Below are 22,995 nucleotides of genomic sequence, written 5' to 3'. Positions count from 1 at the left end.
ATCCCTTTCAAGCAACAAATCTGATTTTTCTACTTGTTTAATTAAAGCACTGGATGCATATTTTGTTGTTGAGGAGGTAAAATAATTTTTTTTTTACTCGCGTTCTTTTGATCTGCCATAACCCAAAAACAGCATTTGATTTTATGTGGACAATAAGCAGCAGAGTTTCCTCACAACGTAGGATTTGTAGGAAAAATGGACCTTACAAGGTGAGAAATGCCAAAACACACAAAACAAAGTTCTGAAACCAGTCTGGTTCTGGTTCTGCTGTGAGCTTCTCCCAGTTAAAATAGAGTTGCTTCTCTCCACTGTCACCTTGTGCTTGCTCTGCATCTGGGTTCAGCCAGCTGGAAAATTAACTGACAGATTTATTAGTAAAGAGCTTGTTGGCAGTTATTCATGTTGACACCAGGTGATTTCATCCTGCTGCCCTGTGATTGGCTGCTGCAGAGGTCCAGGTGTCTGCAGGTCAACTCAGGTGCTCTGATCCAAACCGCTGTTACCATGGAGATAACGTTCAGACCCATTTAGCTTGTTTCCTGTCCATAATTTCTTACTGATGAAAAGGCCTGGCTTCACTTTCAGATTATTTCACTTTCAAGACATTTCCCATGTTTTCAGCTAAATAATCTGCCAGTGGAACAAGTACTTTTTATCAATATTGAGGAATTATTAACTGAAAACAAGCTACATGTTACTTGTCAGTTACTTTTGTCTTATTTCAAATGTACAAAAATATTTGCTCTAGAAACTAGACCATAATTGCCCTGCGACAGACTGACCTGTCCAGGTGACCCCGCCTCTCGCCCGGAACGTTAGCTGGAGCGGCAGCAGCTCCTCCAGACGCCACAGGGACAAAATGGATGGATGGACTAGACCATCATTTTTTGAATTTACTATTAATGGTGTGTTTTTGCAGTGATGAAAGTCTGAACAGGTACATTGCAAAAACACACAATTTAACCAAGTATTTATGGTCTAGTTTCTAGAGCAAGTATTTTAGTACATGTGAAATAAGACTAAATTAACATACAAGTAACTTTTTAGTGTTTTTAGTATTGATAAAATAAAATATTGCTGCTGAAAACATTTAAATAATCTGCCAGTGGAACTGCAACTTTTTTTAAAATCAATATTAAGAAATTATTCATTTAGAACAATTTAAGTGAAACTTACTTTCTTGTAAGTTAGTTTTGTCTGATTTAAAGAGCACTAAGATTTTTGAAGTTAAACAGAAATACTTGGTCAGAATTAGTTTTTGCAGTGCAGCTCCATGTTTCCTCTCTGGTCTTCCAGGCGTCTCGTCTTGTTCATTTGATGAAACCAGTTCGCCTCCCAGTTCCTCCAGTACATCCCAGAGCCGTGGATGGAGGGAAACTCGGACCTGCTGGGATGAAGAATCCCGTCTCCATCCTGGTTGGAGGAGATGTGAGGAACCTTCTGCTCTCTGGCTTCCTGTCTGCTGGGATTACCGTAATCCCACCTTAACTCCTCACAGCTGAGAGTCAGACAGGAACAGGTGGCTGCTCCTCCTCCTCCTCCTCCTTCTCCTTTTCCTCACTCTCTCCTGGCTCAGTCCGGCTGATCTCTGCTCTGCTGCCGGTTGGGATGAAGTTCAGTGGTCCGCCTGACTCGCTGGTGGGCTAACCGAACCCAGAGATCCGTCTGTCAGGCTTCAGATCAGGAAGGATCAGAGGAGGGGCGTCGCTCCTGCTGGGAATAATGGGAGCTTCTTATGGGAAGAAGGTGAGTGCTGCTCCAGATTCTCTGAGTTTATCGTGAAAACCAGCTAGCGGCTCTGAAACGCTCCATGATTCAGTTTTAAGTAAATATTGACGGGCAGCAGAACCTGAACAAAGCGCTGAACTTTGGCTCTGCAGGTGGAGCTCGGCTCAGAGCAGGAATCTGATTAATGATCCGTCAGTTTCTGCTGCTTACAGGATCAGGAATCTGAGGGCCAGTCTGCTGGAACGGATCTCATAATCAGGTTATTTCTGCATGAAGTCAGCTGAATCCGGGCCGACCCAAACGCGGTTCTGTCTGGGTTCAGTGGGCAAGAATACAACGTTCTGCTCATTAAACAGGAAGGAAAAATGACAAGATTTCCCGTCATTCTATGGAACATATCTAGAGCTCAAGCAATTAATCATGACTAAATGATTATTGAAATAATCGTCAACTAATTTAGTAATCGATTAATCGTTAACTGGATTATAAAGACAACACATAGAGAGCTGTAATTAAGCTAAAACTGTACAAAAAATATAAATATTTTGCAATAAGATAAAAAAAAATATCTGTAAATATATCCAACTCAAAACTTCTCGTTGGCAGGGTTGTCATTTTCTGTAAAATAATCTCCTATTAAGCACCAATCATTATTGAATAAATCCAAAAATAATCAACATTTCAGCTCTACACTATTGATTTTGAGATGATGATATTAAAAATACTTATTTTTAGCTGCAGATGCTACAAATAATCAAAGGATTGTGATGTTTCATCAATAAAATGTTTATTTTCTTATTTAAAAAAGAAAATAAATTATGTATTTCTAATACTGTATCAAATAAACTGAAATAAAAACAGGAGTGCCAATTTTTTATCCAATTAATCATCAGAATAAGCTATCAATTTGACGATTAATCGATTATTCTGCTGATTAATCGTCAGAATTAATTAACTCATTAGCTGCAGGTCTAACCGTGTGGCTGGATTTGACGCTGACTGTCTGGCTGCTCTTCATCGGCCTCCCAGTTCTCCCACTGGGACTCGAACCAGCAAACCAGCAGCCAGCACCAGACAGCCTCAAACCAGCTGTCTGGTGTCGTGAGCCACCAGACAGCTGGGCTCTCTGGTGGCTCACGGGGACGAAACGCCGGCTAACGCAGATTACCGATCAGAACCACCCAGCAGCTTCCTAATAGCTCTGCTTTGTTCTACTGGTTTTTATGGTTCTACTGGTTCTGCTGGGCTCCTGATGGTTCTACTGGTTCTGCTGGACCGTCCGTAGCAGAACCACCTGCAGAGGAAGCCGGTCTGCCTGCGCTCCTGTAGCAGAATTCGGGCCGCTGGGCTCAGAAACTCGATCTGGACCAAATATGTGAGGTATGAGGAGCGACGCACCTGTCCGGCTGGGAGTAGTTGTTGCCATGGGAACGAACAGCTGAAGGCAGCGTGGGCAGAGGTGGAGCGGCTTGGGATCATGGAGTGCTCTGGATATTTTTAGGTCAGCGTTCCCGTCAGCTGCAGGAATGTTCCAGGGTCAAAGGTCAAAGAGAGGAAAAACAGACTGATTTATACAGGTCAACGGCCGGGCCAGGAGATACAGGTAACTACAGGTAATTACAGGGAGATACAGGTAATTAGAGGTAACTACAGGGAGATACAGGAAACTACAAGTAATTACAGGGAGGTACGGATAACTAACAGGTAACTACAGGTAATTACAAGTAACTACGGGGAAATACAAGTAACTAGAAGTAACTACAGGTAACTACAGGGAGATATGGATAACTACAGGTAAATACAAGTAACTACAGGGAGATACATTTAACTACAACTAACTACAGGTAGATATAACTAACTATAGGTAACTATACGTAACTACGGCAAACTACAGGAAGATACAGGTAACTACAAGCAGATACAGGTAACTATAGGAAGATACAGGTAACTACAGGAAGATACAGGTAACTACAGGAAGATACAGGTAACTACGTGTAGCCAGCAACAGGAAGGTAAATTTAACTACAGGTGGCAACAGGAAGTTAACTGTAACTACAGGTAGGTATAGAAAGTTAACTCTACCTTCCTTTACAGGAAGCTACCTTTAGCATTAGGAAGCTAAAGGTAACTACAGGTAGGTACAGGAAGCTAAAGGTAGCTACTAAAGGTAACCACAGGAGCGACAGGAAGCTGCTACCATCAGGTAGAAGCTGAAATGAACCGTATTTCTGACTTTTTGGGTCTTTTCTTACAGAACCTGCAGTCTGAATAGAACTAGAACCTGAAATCTAGAACACAGTCTGACTGAAGCTAGATCCATTGTTAGTACTGAAGAAACAGCAGGTTACGCTGTGGAAGTCTGTGTTCCTCGATGTAACGGTTCCGGTTACACGGTTAAACTGGACCTAGCATGAGCCGACACCAGAACAGAGGAGCTGAATGTGTTCCACCAATCAGATTCCAGATCATCAGCGGTAAACAGAATATTTTCAGCGGAGCTTACGTAACTTTGGACGGGATCTGATCCAGGATCAGATGGGACCGGGTCACCGGAACGCGCCTCGGGTCTGTGTGTCTGCAGAAGATTAGGCCGAGCTGAGAAAATCCTGCCGCTAAAAATACTGAAACAGCCGCGGAGGTTAGCTTAACATTTATAAAGTTACACTGTAAAAAATTAATGGCAAGAATTTGGTTTATTTAACCTGTCAGAAAAAAATGTGGGTGTTCAGTTTCCAAAGTTATATTTTCACCATATTATTTATGCATATAGAAATAGTTCCAAACTTAAAATTGTATTCGCAAACTAAATGTGTATTATGGAAAATAAAAATTTAATTAGAAAATTAAATGTTTTGTTTGGAAAAATTTAGTTTAGAACTAATTAGTTAGCGAAATAGATATTTAATTTGGGGCTAAATATGCAGTTTGCTAACTAAAATCTGAGCTAAATATTTATTTTGCTAACTAGCCCAGACTTAAACTAAATATTTAATTTGCAAGCTAAATATTAATTTGCAAACTAAACATTTATCTTTTAAATTAAATATTTAGTTTGGAACGCTGACATTTCTAAATTTTGTAATAATCTGGTGAAAACAGAACTTTGGAAAATTGACTCACATTTTTGTGTTTATGGTGAAATAAATAAATTATTACTGTTGATTTTTTACTGTGTGACTGTACAAACAGCAGCCCATACAGATGACTGAGAGGAGAAGAGGTCCGGTTCTGGTACCTCAGAATCTGACCCGATCCAATGGGGGTTCTGATCCATTCTGAGGTTCGGTACCAGTTTTAATGGCAAACAAATTTAAAATGCCCCACTGTGGATAAATTCCTGATTGTATCATGAAGCAGAATCAGGACTGAAAGTTCTGTTTCTGATCCAAAGATCAGAGGAGCGGGCACTGACCCAGAAACGGACCGAACCGGTTCTACTGGTCGGACATGTAATCTTGCGGTTTGTCCAGCAGAGGTCAGGCTGTTATAACTTCACATTGCCTGCTTCTGCAGAAACACTCTGCTGCGGTTCCGATTGGATCAGAACCCGACTGGCTCAAGGGCAGAACCATAGCAGATCCCAACTGGACCAGAAACAGAACCATAAAGGAACCCAACTGGTCCAGAACCATCCACTGTCCAGGAGAGAACATGTGAAGTCATGAACCACTGAAAAGTTTTAAACTTAAAAAAGTTTTTTTTAAGTTTAAACTCTTTTTTTTTTTTTTTTAGCAGAAAACACGAAACATCTGGAAATACAGAAGATAGAAAACATCTGTATGACTTCAGAAAGGTTCTGCTGGTTCTGCTGGTTCTGACTCCAGACGAGCTGGAGCCTGGGTCTGTCTCTCCTCCCATCCTGAGCCGTATGAATGGACCTTTGTTGGTTGCTAGGAGCGATTTTCATCAGGCTGCAGCATGGAGACAAGTACCCCACTGTCTGCAAGCCTCCTCCTCTTCCTCCTCCTCCTCCTCTTCCTCTTTCTCCTCCTCCTCTTCCTCTTCCTTCATCTTCGCCCTCCTCTTCCTCCTCTGGCCGACCTGGCTTAGATGTTTGAATCTCCTTCTCAGCTCATCAAGAAGCACTCCAGAATTTTTGAGGTGCAAACCGAACTCCTGGACCAAAGCTGATGTTCTGATATCTAATGAGATGAGATATAATTTCTGCACTGGAGAACGTGCAGCAGGTTCTCCAGTGGACCTTCAGTACCGGGTGGATCAGATCATTGGTCCAGATCCGCCCGGGAAGGTTCTTTGTGATTGGTGGAAGGGTCTCTGTGATTGGTGGAAGGGTCTCTGTGATTGGTGGAAGGGTCTGTGTGATTGGTGGAAGGGTCTCTGTGATTGGTGGAAGGGTCTATGTGATTGGTGGAAGGGTCTCTGTGATTGGTGGATGGGTTTCTGTGATTGGTGGAAGGTTCTCTGTGATTGGTGGAAGGGTCTGTGTGATTGGTGGGAGGGTCTCTGAGATTGGTGGAAGGGTCTCTGTGATTGGTGGAAGGGTCTCTGTGATTGGTGGAAGGGTCTCTGTGATTGGTGGAAGGGTCTGTGTGATTGGTGGGAGGTTCGCTGAGATTGGTGGAAGGGTCTCTGTGATTGGTGGAAGGGTCTCTGAGATTGGTGGAAGGGTCTGTGTGATTGGTGGAAGGGTCTCTGTGATTGGTGGAAGGGTCTGTGTGATTGGTGGAAGGGTCTCTGTGATTGGTGGATGGGTTTCTGTGATTGGTGGAAGGGTCTCTGTGATTGGTGGATGGGTTTCTGTGATTGGTGGAAGGGTCTCTGTGATTGGTGGAAGGGTCTCTGTGATTGGTGGATGGGTTTCTGTGATTGGTGGAAGGGTCTCTGTGATTGGTGGATGGGTTTCTGTGATTGGTGGAAGGGTCTCTGTGATTGGTGGGAGGTTCGCTGAGATTGGTGGAAGGGTCTCTGTGATTGGTGGAAGGGTCTCTGTGATTGGTGGAAGGGTCTGTGTGATTGGTGGAAGGGTCTCTGTGATTGGTGGAAGGGTCTCTGTGATTGGTGGAAGGGTCTCTGAGATTGGTGGAAGGGTCTCTGTGATTGGTGGAAGGGTCTCTGTGATTGGTGGAAGGGTCTCTGTGATTGGTGGAAGGGTCTCTGAGATTGGTGGAAGGGTCTCTGTGATTGGTGGAAGGGTCTCTGTGATTGGTGGAAGGGTCTGTGTGATTGGTGGAAGGGTCTTCTGTAATTGTCCAAGCCCTATTTAACAGCCAAATATGGGACAATTAAATGTATTTAATTGTTTAGTGTTAGCAGAGATAAGATTCCTGCTTAGTGGATCAGTGGTTAGTGAACCTAACATTTTGGTTAGTTATGCCCACCACTGGCAATAACTGCTGCCAATTTTAGTGCAAACATATATTCTCCATTACATCATGGGGGCCATTTTGGTAAATGTCCACCAGTAAAACTAAATAATATAATGATCAGTTCATCTGAACATCGAATCCAAGCTGAAGATCCATTCTTGTCAGAGTCCACAGAGCAGCTGAGCCAGTCAACAGGTTGGGGAGGGGGGAGCGTTGGTTCATTCTGGGTTCCAACCGTTTTCTTCTGTCTTCCAGAAATCGTACAGCATCGACCATGAGCCTCTGTCCAGACAGCCAGGGGCGAAGAACCGGAAGCAGCCGAATGGCAGAGGTAAGGCTGTCCCTTTTGGGTCACCAGAACCCGGGTCAGAACAGAATGAAGCGGCGCCATCTTCAGGCCCAGTTAAAACGTACAACAGAATCCCAGAGGTTCTGATGGCAAAAAAGTCCGAGCTGAGGAACCGAGACCCAATCAAGGTTCTGGTGGTTGCCAGCCCATTCACAACAAATCAGTTCTGCTGGTTCTGGACCAAACCAGAACCAGCAGAACTTACATTTTTCTTTATTTGGTTGTAACATCAGAACTTCATATAATAAAACCCAAAGAGGTTCTGATCTGGTTTAATCCTTCAGACTAAACCAGAATGAAGGTTTAGTCAGATCCATCCTGGATCAGAACCAGAACCGGAGAACTGGTGACATCAGAGCTGTGAACCCAGGTGTGTTCAGGTACCTGCTGCTCCAGCTCCCTGTTGTCCTGGCCACATCTAGAGGCTTTTATTTTGGAAGGCTCTGGCAGACAGGTTTGCAGCTTGTTGAGTCACTTTAATGGAAGTAAGAAGATTTTCCCAACATTCGTCTTAGGAGAAAACACAGAAGGTTTGCAGTTCTAAGGCCCGGTCCAAATCCTCTCCCTCCCTCGCTCATGTTGAAGGTTAAAGGTCACAGTGTGTCCCACTTTCTCCACATCCACCCTGCGCCCATTTTGGGTCGTATTTCCTTACGCAAAGTTCGAATTTTTAATGTTTAGAGTTGAAAGGCAGATTTATGGCAAAGTTCTGTTGTTTTTTCCATCTTTATAGAAAATTAAAAGAAAATATCATGACAAGGCACATTAGTAATAAAAGGTTTGATATGATAAACTGAGCAGAAAAAGAAGAAATAAAAAAGAATCACAAACTGACTGAGGAAAGAAAAACAAAATGTCACGAATGCAAAACAAATTTCAGATCTTAAATTAAGATATTAACATGTTGGTTTAAAGACTGGGCTTTTGTGATGTTGCAACGTTTAAAATAAAATTATTTCACTTTAAAAATGGAGGTAATTTTTAACTTAGCCAGAGGATTAAATGTATCATAATTTATCTCTTCATTCCCTGTTAGAAGACCAAATTATATTACATTATAACTTAAATATAGAATAGATCTATTGTTGTTATGAAGTGCAGTATGAGGTGGTGAGGCAGACGCTGAGGAAAAATTATGATTTTAATGATTAAAAAACACAAATCCACAATCCAAAAACCACAGCTGAGCGGAAGCTGGACAGTGGAACCGATTAGACAAAGACCCGACGAGGAACAAGGAACACAGGTGGGATTAAATACACAGAGGATAATCAGGGAACGAGACACACCTGGGAACAATCAAGGGGAAGATGGGACAACACAGAGACTCAAGACACACAGAAACCTAAAATAAACACACAGAAAAACACAAATCCCCAGTTTGTACAATATACACTTTTGAAAATCTTTCTAAAAACTTTCATGAAGTTGCAATTGAAAAAAATGTAAAGTTTATTGTCTCAAAATCTGTCATAAAATGCAGGAATTGATATTTATTTTTGAATTTCTCTTGCATAAAGTCATTATAGGGAAAACTTTACACATAATTATGAAATTATTATATTTTTTGTTGGAGTGGAATAGAAAGCTGCTTGGTTCTTATTATCATCATGATTTTTAAACAAATGTTTTCTTCTCAGACTGGAGGAGAAAACTGATGTTGGAGCTGCTGATGAATTTATCTTCACAACATTTTAGTTCCATTAGTCTTTTTATTTTTCACATGTAGCATCAGGTATTTTTTATTATTTTCTATATATGCTGTATGTTTGTCCTGAACTTGATCTTTATTAGCTCCACTTTACACCAAACTAACTTTTAGCTGCATAGAACAGATGGTCTTATGGGTAAAAATCACGTCTCTGTTAGTCAAATGGACTGATAAATTGATTATTAGAACATTTTAATGTGTATTTTTTTGCCATCTTGGAAATCTGGCAAAGTTCACAGAGCGATCTGTCTGTCGCAAAAAATAGACTTTGACTGAATCCCCACTTCACAGAGGGGCGACCCAGCCTTACGTCCTACCATGTTTGGTTCCTCTTATATTTGGTTCCTACCTTATTTAGTTCCTATTGTATTTAGTTCCTACCATGTTGGTTCCTGTCCAGGGGTTCTGCTGTTGTGCTGCAGCTCAATCCGGTTCGGTACCGAGTCTCAGGGATGCTTGTTGTCTCCATGGAAACCTTCAACATGGTGCCAGCAGGGAAATGATCAGTTCTGAGAAGATCTGGGTGGTGTTCTGCTTCCTGAGGTTCTGAGCAGCTCTGGGATTATAAAGTACTGCTGGTTTTGGATCCGTCAGGAAAACAGAACCTCACAGCTGGAGAACATCTGGACCTGCTCCAGACACAGAGGAGGAGGAGGAGGAGGAGGAGGAGGAGGAGGAGGAGGAGGAGGAGGAGGAGGAGCTCCACATAGATTCTGGATCAGCATCGGGTTAACCTGCAGATCTCTTTACAGATTATGGCAGTTATTGTAGCAGCTGGTTAGCTTGAGCGCCCTCATCTGGCTGCAGCCGGAACTGCTGTTGAGTTTTCTGTTTCATCATAAGCTGCTGGGAGGAGAGCAGCGTGGGAAAAGCCTGAGGAGGAGGATCAGGTGACCCAGCACAACTGAAGAGGAGGAGCAGAGTGCTGCTGCAGAGAGGATGAAGATTACGAGAGACACAACAGGACCAGAACCCATCAGAACCAGGACAGAACCGGGTCCATGGAGGAGAGGACAGCCAGCAGCAGGGAGGCCATGCTGAAGTCCGGTAAGACTCACCCTCCTCTTCCTCAGGTGCTCCATGTTGGCTCCAGTTGGATCCCTGAGTTCTGGTTCTGTTTGGTTCTGCTTGGTTTTCTGGAACCAGAACCAAGGCCGGTTCTTTTCCCCTGCAGGAACAGAACCGAAATGTTCATCTTTGGTCTTCAAAGCAAACATCTGCTTCAGGTTCCAATGCAGAAAGTCGTTCAAGACGCAAGTTAGAACCTGGAGGTGCCGAACACAGAAGAACCAGAAGAACCATGAGGAACCAGGAGAACCAGAGGAACCAGGAGAACCATGAGGAACAAGGAGAACCAGGAGGATTCAGGAGGAACCAGGAGAACCAGGAGGATTCAGGAGAACCATGAGGAACCAGGAGAACCAGGAGGAACCAGGAGGAACCAGGAGAACCATGAGGAACAAGGAGAACCAGGAGGATTCAGGAGGAACCAGGAGAACCATGAGGAACCAGGAGAACCAGAGGAACCAGGAGAACCAGGAGGAACCAGGAGAACCATGAGGAACAAGGAGAACCAGGAGGATTCAGGAGGATTCAGGAGGAACCAGGAGAACCAGAGGAACCAGGAGAACCAGGAGGAACCAGGAGAACCATGAGGAACAAGGAGAACCAGGAGGATTCAGGAGGAACCAGGAGAACCATGATGAACCAGGAGAACCATCTACGGTTGGTTTGTAACGTAGCATCGGTACTGTTCGCTGCTGACGTCCAGATTAATCGTCTCATTTCTTGAGACTCATTTTATCATAAATGTCCTTAAAGGGACAGTAAAACAAAACCAAACTGTTTTCCAGCTTCCTCTGCATTCAGTGAGTGATTAAATAATATTTAGCAACATTTCGCAGTGATGGAATTTAGCACTAAACAAATAAAGACCTCTAGAGTCTGAAGGGCCACAGAAAGCAGCTGCTGCGGCCCGGATTTGGCCTGCGAACCTCGAGTTTGGCACCTGTGAACTAGGAGGTTCTGTTAAGGTTCTGTCAAGGTTCTACAGGTCTGATGGAGTCGGAACCTGCAGGTGTCCTGATGTTTGGGTGGTTCTGGGTTGGTGTTGTTTCTGGTTCTGGTTCGGTCGGGTTCTGTGGGTCGCGTTCTGCCCTAAGCGCTCTCTGCAGGTGTTCAGACCCGCAGCAGTCTTGAGCGTCTCCTTCAGAAACGTCAATGGACCGGGAGGATCCGGTTCCGGCTCGGACCGATTCGGAGCGGACCCGATCGTCTCACAGCAGCAGAACCATGTGAGCTGTGTCGATATGGTTCTGAAACACAGAACCTGACAGAGTTTCCATTGTACCATCATAAATGTTTCCGTTCTGATCAGAATGTTTTTCCTGAACCCATCCGGAACCAGAACCTCTGCTGAACTGGACCTGATCCTCGTTAAATCAGAGCTGGACGCCGGTCTCCGTCTCCCAGCGGAGCTGCATGCTGGGCCTGATTTTTCTGAAATATGAAGCGAGCGCGTTGCTCTCTGGTTGCAGCTTTGTTTCAGGACAACAGAGGAAATCCGACCTGGGACTCCCAGAATATCTGAGGACCAGGATCAGGTCCCTGAGGAGCGCCATGTCCTCTGGGACACACAGAGAGACAATTTTATTTTTTGTACTTTTAATTTACCAAAATAAAGCAAATCTGAAGAAAAAGACCAAAGGAACCATCTGCTAAAAAAGCCACAAGAACTGTAATAATAAAATAAAACTTGATGTGGTTAATATAAAATATTACATATTTCTGATAATAAAAAGACAAGATTATGAGGGAAAATTGTATTATTTGGTAATAAAGTGATGGTATAATTGTCATGATGTTCTGAACTTTCTGAATCCACATGCAAAACACTCTCAGGCGATGTGATTAAATATTTATTTACAGAAAGAAAAAAGGAATGTTCAACGAAGGGGTCCACAAGAGTATCTGGTCTGGAGTTGAGTGGAATCGAGGCCGGGTCAGTCAGCCATTTGTAGGTGCTGAGCGGCCTGCCGGGGAGGGATGTCGGACGGGCTTGAGCGAACAGCGATAAGTTCAGGGCCAGACTGTAATCCCGAGCAAGGTGGCGACTTGATGGCTGGTTAACTTCTGTCTCTCACTAGGAGGGCATGGGAGAGCGGCGTGGATTTGCAAACAAAGCCCTCAGATGGTACTTGGAACACCCGGACTTCAGGTCTAGCGTGAACGTCTGGGATCTGATCACCATAAAGAAAGACACAGGACAGGTAAGAATGCAAAACAGGCAATATCGCTTCAGGGGATATCTGGACTAGATGTTCCCACAAAGGTTTAAACACTCTGGCGACGAAGTGCCAGGGACCCGCTCCTCTTATGCTGCCGCTGATGATCCACAGGTGTGCAAAAAACACACCTGTGGAGAAAGCTACACCAGCCGAGCTCATGAACGCCACCTAGAAAGGAACCAGAGGGTCTGCCGAAGCCGCAGCTCCTGACATCACCCCCCGTTCAATGACCTCCTCCTGGCGGTCCTGAAGAAGTCGAAGGGAGAGAGGAACGATAATCAGAAATGAGCGATGCGTTACAGATGAAAGAACTAGGAATCCACTGGCGGTGTTCCGGACCATAGCCCTCCCAATCCACCAAGTACTGCCAACCTCTGCTCCTGCGGCGCGAGTCAATAATCCTACTGACCTTGTACAAGGGGTGTCCCTGTTGGTCTCAGGTGGGAGGAGTGGGCTCTGTAGAAGGGCACATAGTGCTGGCTAGGACAGGTTTTAACTGAGAGACATGGAACGTGGGATGGACCCTGAGATTAGGAGGGAGCCTCAGACGGACTACAGTAGGACTGATGACAGATCCTATGATGAATGGACCGATGAAGCCCGGGGCCAGTTTCCTGGAGATGGACTTGAATGGAATGTTCCGAGAGGAGAGCCAAACCCTTTGTCCGGGTGAGTACTGTGGCCCAGGTGTACATCTATGATCAGCAAAACGGCGGTTTTGGCACTCGGAGCGCTGTAGGGCTGAAATTGTAGTGGATCAAATACGTCGGCAGCGCTGAATGTGATGCTTGACTGATGTATTTTTCATCAGCTGGGAAAAGGAGTGGCTGGTAGCCTAGGGAGACCTCAAAAGGGGAGCATCCAGTAGCAGCTGAGGTGTGAAAATTGTGTGTATTCAACCCATGGAAGAAACTTGCTCCAATCAGACGGGTTAGATGAGGAAAGGCATCGGAGAGTAGACTCGAGCTCTTGGTTCATCCGCTCCACTTGACCGTTGGATTGAGGGTGATAGCCTCATGTGAGTGAAACCTTGGCATTAAGTGCGAGGTAGAACTGCTTCCATACCTGGGAAACGAACTGGGGTCCCCGATCAGATAGGATCTTCACCGGAATGCCGTGAAGGCGAAAGACGTGCTTGATGAGGAGTTGGGCCATCTGGAAAGCTGACGGAAGCTTCCTGAGGGGAATGAGAGGGCACACCTTAGAAAATCGGTCAATTACTGTGAGGATCGTGGTCATACCTTGTGATGAGGGGAGTCCAGTGACAAAATCTAACTCTATATGCGCCCACGGACGTCTGGGAGTCTCCAGCGGTTGAAGCAGGCTGGCAGGGGAACGGTGAGAAGGTTTGTTCCAAGCGCAGATCTGGCAGGCTAATACATATTCCTTGACGTCCTTATGTAAAAAAGGCCACCAGAAGTGGCGCGAGATGAGAGAAACTGTCCTACTGATGCCAGGGTGAGCGGAGAACTTGGAAGAATGAAACCAATGAATAAGACGAGAACGAACAGAGGAAGGTACATACGTTCTGTTTGTGGGGCAGTTTCCGGGGCCGGGCTCATCTTGCAGTGCTTGGTTAACCACGTCCAGAATCTCCCAGGTAAGCACTCCTACAGTGCTGCTGGACGGAAGGATGGAGGCAGGAGTTCTCTCCGAGTTGTCTGGGGAGTGCTGGCAGGACAGGGCATCAGGCTTGATGTTCTTCGAACCAGGACGGTAGGAGATGATAAGATTAAAGCGGGAGAAAAACAAAGACCATCTGGACTGACGAGTGTTGAGACGTTTAGCAGTTTGTAAATAAGAGCGGTTTCTGTGATCCGTCCAAACTAGCACGGGATGTTCTGAGCCTTCTAGCCAATGCCTCCATTCCTCGAGCGCTAGTTTTATGGCCAGGCGTTCCCGGTCCCCCACCTCGTAGTTCCTCTCAGCCTGGGAGAGCCTGCGGGGAAAAAAGGCACAAGGATGCAGCTTTTCATCTGGGACTGAGCGCTGTGAGAGAACCGCTCCCACCTCTTTATCAGAAGCTTCCACCTCAAGAACAAATTGTTTTTGCGGATCTGGTTGAACAAGAATAGGGGCTTGGGAGAACCTTCCTTTAAGCTCCGTAAATGCCTGGTCTGCCTCTCTGGTCCAGGTGAAGGTAACTTTGGTTGAGGTGAGGGCTGTTAACGGAGCTGCGACCTGACAGTAATTTCTAATGAAACGCCTGTAGAAATTAGTGAATCCTAGGAATCTCTGTAGTTGCTCACGTGAGCTCGGGGTAGGCCAGTCCATGACAGCCTTGATTCCCTCTGGGTCGGGTTGAACCAAACCGCTCTCTGGGATGTAGCCAAGGAAGGAGATAGATGATCTATGAAATTCGCATTTTTCCGCCTTAACAAAAAGACGGTTTTCGAGGAGGCGCTGGAGGACCAAGCGAACACGTCCGCGGTGAGTCTCGATGTCTCTGGAGTAGACGAAAACAAAGACATTCAAAAAAATCGCGGAGGACGTCATTTATTAGGGCCTGAAATATGGCAGTTGTGTTGGACAGGCCGAGCGGCATCACTAAGTACTCAAAGTGACCCAATGGGGTTTTGAATGCCGTTTTCCATTTGTCGCCCTGACGTATACAGACAAGGTGGTAAGCATTACGGAGATCGAGTTTGGAAAAAATGGTCGCCTCTTGTACTGGTTTAAGTGCAGAAGCAATAAGAGGAAGTGGGTTCTTGTTTTTGACCGTGATGTGATTTAGTTCCCTATAATCTATGCATGGACGGAGGGACCCATCCTTCTTACTGACAAAAAAGAAACCCACTCCCAACGGTGATGAGGAATGTCTGATGAGACCTGCAGCTAGAGATTTGGTTATTCGCCCGTCCACAGCCTGACGTTCTGGACGGGAGATATTGTAGAGGCGACTGGAAGGGAGCAGAGCCCCCAGAAGGAATTCAATGGTGCAGTCGTAAAGTCGGTGTGGAGGTAGTGAGAGCGCTTTGTCCTTGCTGAATACTAGCTTGAGATCATGATATTCCTCTGGAACGTGGGTGAGGTCTATGGAGTCCGCTCCTTCTCGTTCCACCGGGGACGGGTTAGGAGGCATGGCTGACTGCAGACAGGAGGAGAGACAGTTAGTAGACCACGATTATGTGACCAGTTAATATGAGGGTTGTGTAGTTGCAGCCAGCTGAAACCTAAAACTACAGGTGACTGAGTGGAGGGAAAAACAAAAAAGGAGATGGTATCGTGATGGTTACCTGACACAATTAGCTGGAGCGGCTCTGTCTTGTGAGTGATATTAGGTAAGGGTTTCCCGCTTAATGCAGAGACACTGAACGGGACAGAGAGTCTTATGGTTTCAATCCAGGCTTGTTGAACTAGAGATTGATCTATGAGATTTTGCTCACATCCCGAGTCAATGAGGGCAGAAAGGGGTAAGGAATCATTATTGAAGAGTAGTACGGCCAGGAGCAACAAACGGGGAGACGATGTGATGCCTTTTCGGTCAGTTTCCCCACTCTGACTGACGGACTTGCGGATTTGGGCGAACCATACAGAAAGCGATGTAATGGCCTGATCTATCACAATAGATGCACTGGTTGAGTTCTCTATGTCGCTGACGCTCCTGTGGTGTCGACTGGGCCCGTCTGATCTGCATGGGTTCAGGCTCTTTAGGTGAGACCCTGGGTGAAGGCGACTGGGGCAATTTCTGGGAGGAGAAAAATGGAGCTCTGGCGGACTGCTTCTCACTTCTCTGGCTCCTCCTCTTCCTAAGGCGATTGTCAAGCCGGGTGACGAGGGTTATAAGTTCGTTCAAAGAGCGCGGTTCATCTAAAGGTGCCAACTCGTCTTTTATCAATTCATTTAACGTGTGAAAAAATGCGCTTTTAAGAGAGCAACTGTTCCAATCGGAAGCTGCTGCAAGAGTGCGGAACTCAATAGAAAATTCTGCAACTGATCTTTGCCCCTGCCTTAATGCCCACAGGTTGCGAGAAATGCTCATCTGGTCAGCTGCGTGGCCAAATACTAATTTAAATTCATCAATGAATTCAGAAAAGGAGCACCCAAAATCAGTTGGATCATCAAATCGTGCCTCCGCCCACCTTGATGCCTTGCCTGTGAGCAGCCCTAGAATGAAAGAGATTTTGGCATCGTCATGGGGGTAGAGCTGAGGAGAACGGCTGAACGCCAGAAAACACTGGAGTAGAAATCCTCCGCAACCACCTGCCTCACCGGAGAATTTATCAGGAGTGGGGGCCCTGATGTCCTGAGCTGGATTTATCTGCTGCACGACAGGTAGAGCCGCAGCTTCCTCTGTCGGCTGGGGTGACTGTGTGGGTTGTAGGTTTTGGAGCAACCAGGCTAGATGATGGCTGCTAATGGCTGCCGAAGCCGCAGCTCCTGACAATAATATCTGATGATCAGATTTACCATGGTGTGAAGCAGCATTTATGCTAAGTGAATGTAATAATTGTTGAAAAGTTAAAAAACATTCCAAAGTTGACATTTCTGTAGCATTCCCTGTAGGTCAGAGGTCATTGGCCTTTGGGGTCACGGTAGAGAAAGGCTGTGTCCTCAGAGACACAGAGATGTCCAGCTGCTGTCCCTCAGCGTGTCTCTCTGTGTCCTCAGCTTCGGCGTACTCTGACCTGCAGCAGCATCGCCCCAGTGACGTCCACAGGAGGCCGTCCCCGGCGTCCAGCTGCGTCCCCCCGCCTGACTACATGGACGGAGACGAGGACCTGATCAAACCCAAGAAGCTGCTGAATCCCGTCAAGACATCCAGGAGCCACCAGGAGCTGCACAGAGAGCTGCTGAGCAGCTGCAGACGGTGAGACGTCTCCGTCCGCATGGGGACAGGGGGGAGACAGGGAGGCAGGAGGGAGACAGGGGACAGGAGAGAGACGGGAGGGAACAGTCAGCTGCACAGACTGCATTACATTACATTAAATTATATTACAATGAGTATCATAACATTATTTTATATTCAATTAAATTTTATTAAATATAATTTCATTAAATGAAACTAAATTAAATTAAATAATATTAATCACAATTATTACACTATATATATATTAAATGAAATTACATTACTTTAAATTACATTAAATTAAATTATGAGGACCAGTATTTTTGTAATTAAAAGGTAAAAATGTGTTTAAAAAAACCCAAAAAATGTGGAAAAGTTTGATATTTTGAGATGCAGAACATGCAGCAAGCCTGGAAGTCGGACCGGGACCAGAACCAACTGGGTCAGAATGTGGCTGTTGGAGTCTGCTGATTGGCTTGGATTGCTCTCCACCTGCCACCAGCCAGCCAATCAGAGAGCAGCTCTGGTGTTTTTGTTGTCATTCTGTTCAGGCTGTTTGTGAGTGCTGTTGCTAAGCAACAGACTTTTGAGTCTTGTGGGAAAGTTTTAACCTCCTCACAGAAACAAAGCAGCTCGCATGGAGCTGCTGTTCAGAGTTCGCCTGACCCAAACTGGAACACGACGCTCACTGGGAACCGAACCACAGACTCAGTGGGATCAATTCAGCCAATCAGAGAGCAGCCTGATTCTGATGCAAATAAAAACCTTGTGATCCAAACTGCGCCTCCTCCCTGTGCCTGCAGGGGGGGCAGCGGCGTGGAGACCAAGCCGGAGCTGCAGCGGGTTCTGGAGTCCAGGAAGCGGGATCAGCTGATCCGCCAGAGGAAACAGGAAGAGGAAGCGCGCAAGAAGATTTCCCCACTGGAGGCCGAGCTGCTCAAGAGACACATGAAGCTGGAGGAGGTGAGAGCAGACTGGACCGGACCGGACCGACACGGACTGGGTTCATTGGACCAGACGGGACTCAGGTGGTGGATTAGACCCCGATAACGAGACCAGTCCAGACCGAGACTGATGGACTAGGTTAACTGAACCGGGGTCACCAGACTAGGATAACTATCCAGGGCAACTGTATCCAGGGCAACTGTATCCAGGGTAACTGTATCCAGGGTAACTGTATCCAGGGCACAGCGCTCCTGCTTGGGTTCAGTGATAACTCTCAAGCTAAATTAAACGATGTTTCATGAATTGGAAAACGTCCTCAGTCTCCAGGGAAGCTACAGCAGATCTGGAACATTCTGTGGATGGTCTGGTCCAGACCCTGTGGTTCTGTTTGGACCAGAACCAAGGTTCAGAGCCCATTAACCCGTTAGCTGAACCCTCTAAACACTGACTTGTAAGTGAATGGGTCCATGAGAACTCCAGGGTCATCAAGACAGCTACGGGTCGGGTGTGCTGTGGTGGCGCAGGGGCTAAGCACAACCCACATATAGAGGCCTTAGTCCTCGACGCAGCTGTCGCAGGTTCGATTCCCGGCCTGGCGACCTTTGCCGCATGTCTTCCCCCTTCCCTCATTACCCTCTTTCCTGTCAATTCACTGTCAAATAAAGGCCACTAGAGCCAATAAAATCTTAAAAAAAAAAAAAAGACAGCTACGGGTCAATCAGTTCAGAAATGATCAGAAGTTCACTGAGGAGCAATCAGGCTGACCCGACTCTAAACGGTCCCTGTGTCTGTCTGTCCGTCTGTCCCTCTGTCTGTCTCTCCATCTGTCCATCTGTCTGTCTGTCTCTCTCTCCGTCTGTCCCTCTGTCTGTCCCTCTGTCGCTCCGTCTGTCTGTCCGTCTGTCCCTCTGTCTCTCCGTCTGTCCACAGCTGGAGCGTCAGCAGGAGCAGCAGGAGGAGGAGAGCCTCAGAGCTCCAGAGTTTGTTAAAGTCAGAGAAAATCTGAGACGGACGTCCTTCCATGCAGACGAGAAGGAGGTGTAGAGACGGTGACACAATGTGTCCAGAAGATGACAGGAGGACAGGATGTTCTGGGGACGGAGCGTCCATAGCAGGACTCTGCGAGGTCGGGGACATGGCGGCCATGATGTCTCCCAGCAGATGTTAAACCTGTCAGATCCCTGATCTGATGCTAATGTTTCCGCATCATGATGATTGTTAGACAGCTGCTGCCCCCTGGTGGTCAGCTTGTAGACAGCAGCACCTGGATGAGCAGGTAGACCCACCTTAAGAGGAAGAGGAGGCTCTTCATCAGCCTGATGATGCTTTGATTAGCAGAACAGATTTTCTGCTCTCTCATTGGTCATGATGATTCTCGGGTGTTTCAGCTCAAACTTCTTCTTCTTTGTGCCTTTTCTGTCAGGAACCGTTCCTCTGGGTCCTCCTGCCGCAGAAACAAGTTTTATGTAGGTTTTATTAAAACCAGAGCCATTTTATAGACGTAACCATGTTAGATCTGTGTTGTAGAGTTCAGCTCAGTGAGTTCAAGCTAACTCCTGTAGGACGTCTAACAGCTGCTAACATCTGGCCCGCCCAGCTGTCCCTCTGCTGGGACCTGATGATGCAAAACAGCTGCAGTCACGAACCAACAGAGGAACCACTGAGGCCGGGTCGGCATGAGACATGAAACCACTTCCTGTCTGAGTGAGAACAGCTGCAGAGATTTCACAGCACTTCATGCTCAGACGATGGACCGTAGGTTTGTTGACTGATGTTGTGCCTGAATAAATCTTTATTAAAGCAGCTCAGAGTTATGAAAGTTTTTATTTATTCACATCTTCTCTCATATTCATTTTATTTTCTGACTCCAGCAAAAAGAAAACCTGCAAATACAGAGAGAAAGGAGGTGATGGGCATAAGATGATAGGAAGTAGACAGACTGTACAGGAAGTAGACAGACTGTACAGGAAGTAGACTGTACAGGAAGTAGACTGTACAGGACGTAGACAGACTGTACAGGAACAGCCTGATCTGGTGGTATCGAGAGGTTCTGGAAGTTCTTTTGGATCTTTCAAAGCCTTCCGGACCATGATCAGCCTGATGTGGTTTATCTCACCTGGTACTGAGCCAAACCAGAACCAGAAGAGGATCCAAACGGCCAGACAAGATAGTTTGGTTCTTTTCTGACACCAGATCCAGCTGCTGGTTCCGGCTCAGAGGCTACAGGGCAGAACGTGGACCTTGATCAGGTGAAGTTGGACCAGAACTACACCTTGGTTCTGCTGGATCAGTGGGTCAATTGTTCCCACTGTGAAACCAAAGAGAAGCGCTCCCCCTGCTGGTTTCAGTGGGACCACACCGGTTCTGTGTTCAGAACAAGCTTCCAGAGACGGTTCTGATCCAGATCCAAACTGTTGGTGGTTTATAACCTAACATGAGTTCTGCTTCTCTGCTCACAGAGAATCAGAAATCTGGACCATCCGGAACATTTGGTTCTGTTGAGACCAGATTCTTAATCAGTACCATGTAGAAACTGGACCTGCAGAATGAAAGGCTGCAAAAGAACCAGCTATGATTTGGATCAGAACCAGTTCAGGAAGTAGCTTTTCCTGTTTTGAAACACAGAACCGGGTCAAGGTGATCAGAACCAGGAAATGTTCTTCCTTTGTCCTGCCTGACAGGAACAGAACGGCTCTGTTCAGGCTGGTTCTGGAAGAACCGGTTCTGTTCCGCTGCAGGTCCAGACACAACCTGAGGACACCTTGGGGTTCTGAGAAATCCCGTGCCAGGTTCTGCTGGTTCTGGTCAGAGTCTCTAAAGAGAAAACGGCAGAAAGTTCGATTAGCATGAACTAAAACTGGAGTTCGGTCCAAATCAGGTTCGGGTTGCTGAAAAACTGAAGCAACAGCAGAGCTGACACTGTTTCTGGATTTTTCTGGATAATAAAAACATTTTCCCAGAAGGTTCTGAAACATAAATAACTTCTGGTGAGCCAGTTCTGACCCGGTTCATCTGGGTTCAGGTGGGAGTGAAGCCGCTCTCTGTAGTGATGAGATTTACTGACTGTTTCATCTGTTTTCTCCATAAACCGAATATCTAAAGAATTAGGTCTGACCGGAAGAGCTTTTATTTTGACACATTTCATTCCGGAACCGCAGCAGACGGGGCATCCTGTCTGTTTCTTGTTTGATTTTGATATTTTTAAAAGAAACTCTTTTACTATAAAAATTATCCATAAACAAACGATTTTAAATATTTGATTCATTTTTATTTGGATTAAAATTTTATTATACTTTTCGTTCCATCTAGTTTTATAATTTTTATATGACCTTAATAAATATGGATTTAGTTTCCAGGAAATAATATATTTAAATGACATATATAGAGATAAAAATCCATCCATCCACTTTATTCTGAAAGATAAACCGGAACCTCCTTGATATATATTAATAAATAACCCTGCAGCTGTACAGCAGGATTGTGCCTAGCTTTTATTGTGAAAGGTAAACCGGAAGCACAGTGTGTATTAGTGCGTATTGATAGCCCAGCTCCGCAGCTGCCTAGCAGCCCTCGCCCCGCGGTCCGCACCTCTTTCTCCGTGTGTCAGAACCGGGCAGAACCCCCGCAGCGGGCCTTGCTGCTTACCCACAGACAGGAGCCGGAGCCCGGGCAGCGGCTGGGCTGTTCTCCGGTCTGCATGAGAGGAGAACCGGACGCAGCGGTGACTCCTGACCGTTACTCCGCCTGGATCGATGTGATTCCCGGAGGAAAGTAAAGATGGCAGCCGCTGGTCCCTTCCGGACCCGGTAGTTTCACGGACAGGTAAGACTGTGCACCTGTCGGTATGGCCCCCAGGCTCTGCGACCAACACGGCCGGGTCCGGTCCATTCATCAGAACTCTGATCCACCGGGCCAGACAGACACGAAGAGTTTAGGATTTCAGCCAAACTCCATTTACAAAAATGACATTTAAAAATGCTCCGGTATCTCTATGAGACCAGACTGCGGTTCGGTCACCATTACGTTCGAGGTTCCGATGGCTCGGCTCCTTTAATAGATTCGGCTCCGAAATGATTAACATCCAAGCCTCGTTTAGGGTCTGAAATTTGTTTTCTTTTAGAGGAGGCTCGTAGCTGCGCACCCTCCACTCCCCCTCCGAGGGAAAAACCTACAGAAAAAGCTAAAATCAGCAACATTTGGATTAAGTTCCGGTCCAAACTGTGAATGGGATTCATATGACGTCACAGAAAATGGGGAATTAGTTTGATCTTCAGGTGTTCTGCTGGTGAAAGAAGCTCAGGTAAAGTGTGTGTTGTCTGGTTAGACGGTCTCAGCTCATATCCCACCTGATCTGCTGCTCTGAGTCTGCGCAGACAAGCCGACTCACCTGGCTGAGCGTGCAGCAGGTGAACATCCGGTTCTCCAGTGAAACCGGTTTGAGGAACCGCTGTGGTTCTCCAGCGGTTCCTCACAGACAGGCTGCGGATCAAGCTGCTGATGTCAGCAGATGAAGCTTTCCCGGAATGCCCTGTGGGTCCGGCTGAACGTCTGTCTTGGTTCTGGACTCCAGAACCTCCAGGTTCTGAGGGTCCTGTTGCTGCTACATGCTGTTCTGCAGCTGCTGCGATGACATCATGATAGGAAGTCAGAGCAGTCACAGCTGGCTGAGCTTCCTCTGTAAGCCTGCAGAGCCACACAGTTCTTTCCTTCAGAACCAGAACCTTCAGAGCGGAACCAGAAGATCCTCTAGGTCCGACTTCGGCCCAACAGCTGAATGTTCTCTGAGACCAGATCATCTCAGCAGATCAAACAGCAGCAAGATCTGCTGGAGGAAACATCGGCTTGTCCTGCAGATCAGA

At 46.2% G+C, this 22,995-nt stretch overlaps 2 protein-coding genes across 5 annotated transcripts in view; both read left to right on the top strand.

The window, feature by feature from the left end:
* Window positions 1–1,573: 1,573 nt before the first annotated feature.
* Window positions 1,574–19,939, top strand: LOC102236696 (protein FAM107B-like). 3 transcript variants are annotated; one of them, XM_023325079.1, is made up of 5 exons: window positions 1,574–1,746; window positions 7,311–7,386; window positions 17,014–17,212; window positions 17,995–18,154; window positions 19,067–19,939. In XM_023325079.1, exons 1-5 carry the CDS (start codon window positions 1,723–1,725, stop codon window positions 19,178–19,180), a joined length of 573 nt encoding a protein of 190 aa, XP_023180847.1. In that variant the 5' UTR covers window positions 1,574–1,722; the 3' UTR covers window positions 19,181–19,939. The 3 variants fall into 3 exon arrangements, with proteins under 3 accessions (XP_023180847.1, XP_023180846.1, XP_005813003.1); XM_023325078.1 differs by lacking the exon at window positions 1,574–1,746 and adding an exon at window positions 5,485–5,829; XM_005812946.2 differs by lacking the exons at window positions 1,574–1,746; window positions 7,311–7,386 and adding an exon at window positions 9,873–10,162.
* Window positions 19,940–21,673: 1,734 nt separating this feature from the next.
* Window positions 21,674–22,995, top strand: part of pik3c2b (phosphatidylinositol-4-phosphate 3-kinase catalytic subunit type 2 beta) — a 24,564-nt gene continuing 23,242 nt past the window's right edge. For both annotated transcript variants that reach the window (XM_005812958.3, XM_023353515.1), the window contains exon 1: window positions 21,674–21,958. The gene's annotated coding sequence lies outside the window, so the exon portion shown is untranslated. The remainder of the gene's footprint in view (window positions 21,959–22,995) is intronic.

Source organism: Xiphophorus maculatus, chromosome 20 (assembly GCF_002775205.1).
Source record: "Xiphophorus maculatus strain JP 163 A chromosome 20, X_maculatus-5.0-male, whole genome shotgun sequence".
NCBI classification, from domain to species: domain Eukaryota; kingdom Metazoa; phylum Chordata; class Actinopteri; order Cyprinodontiformes; family Poeciliidae; genus Xiphophorus; species Xiphophorus maculatus.
The sequence above is the reverse complement of the archived record's forward strand: the minus strand, read 5'-3'. Positions and strand labels throughout refer to the sequence as shown.

What these genes read in the sequence shown, in the direction of transcription:
- LOC102236696 (XM_023325078.1), top strand. Translation starts at nt 5,779, where the DNA reads ATGTTTGAATCTCCTTCTCAGCTCATCAAGAAGCACTCCAGAATTTTT. An exon ending in GAAGCAGCCGAATGGCAGAG is followed by an intron (nt 7,387 to 17,013) that starts GTAAGGCTGTCC and finishes CTGTGTCCTCAG; the next exon opens with CTTCGGCGTACTCTGACCTG. An exon ending in CTGCTGAGCAGCTGCAGACG is followed by an intron (nt 17,213 to 17,994) that starts GTGAGACGTCTC and finishes CTGTGCCTGCAG; the next exon opens with GGGGGGCAGCGGCGTGGAGA.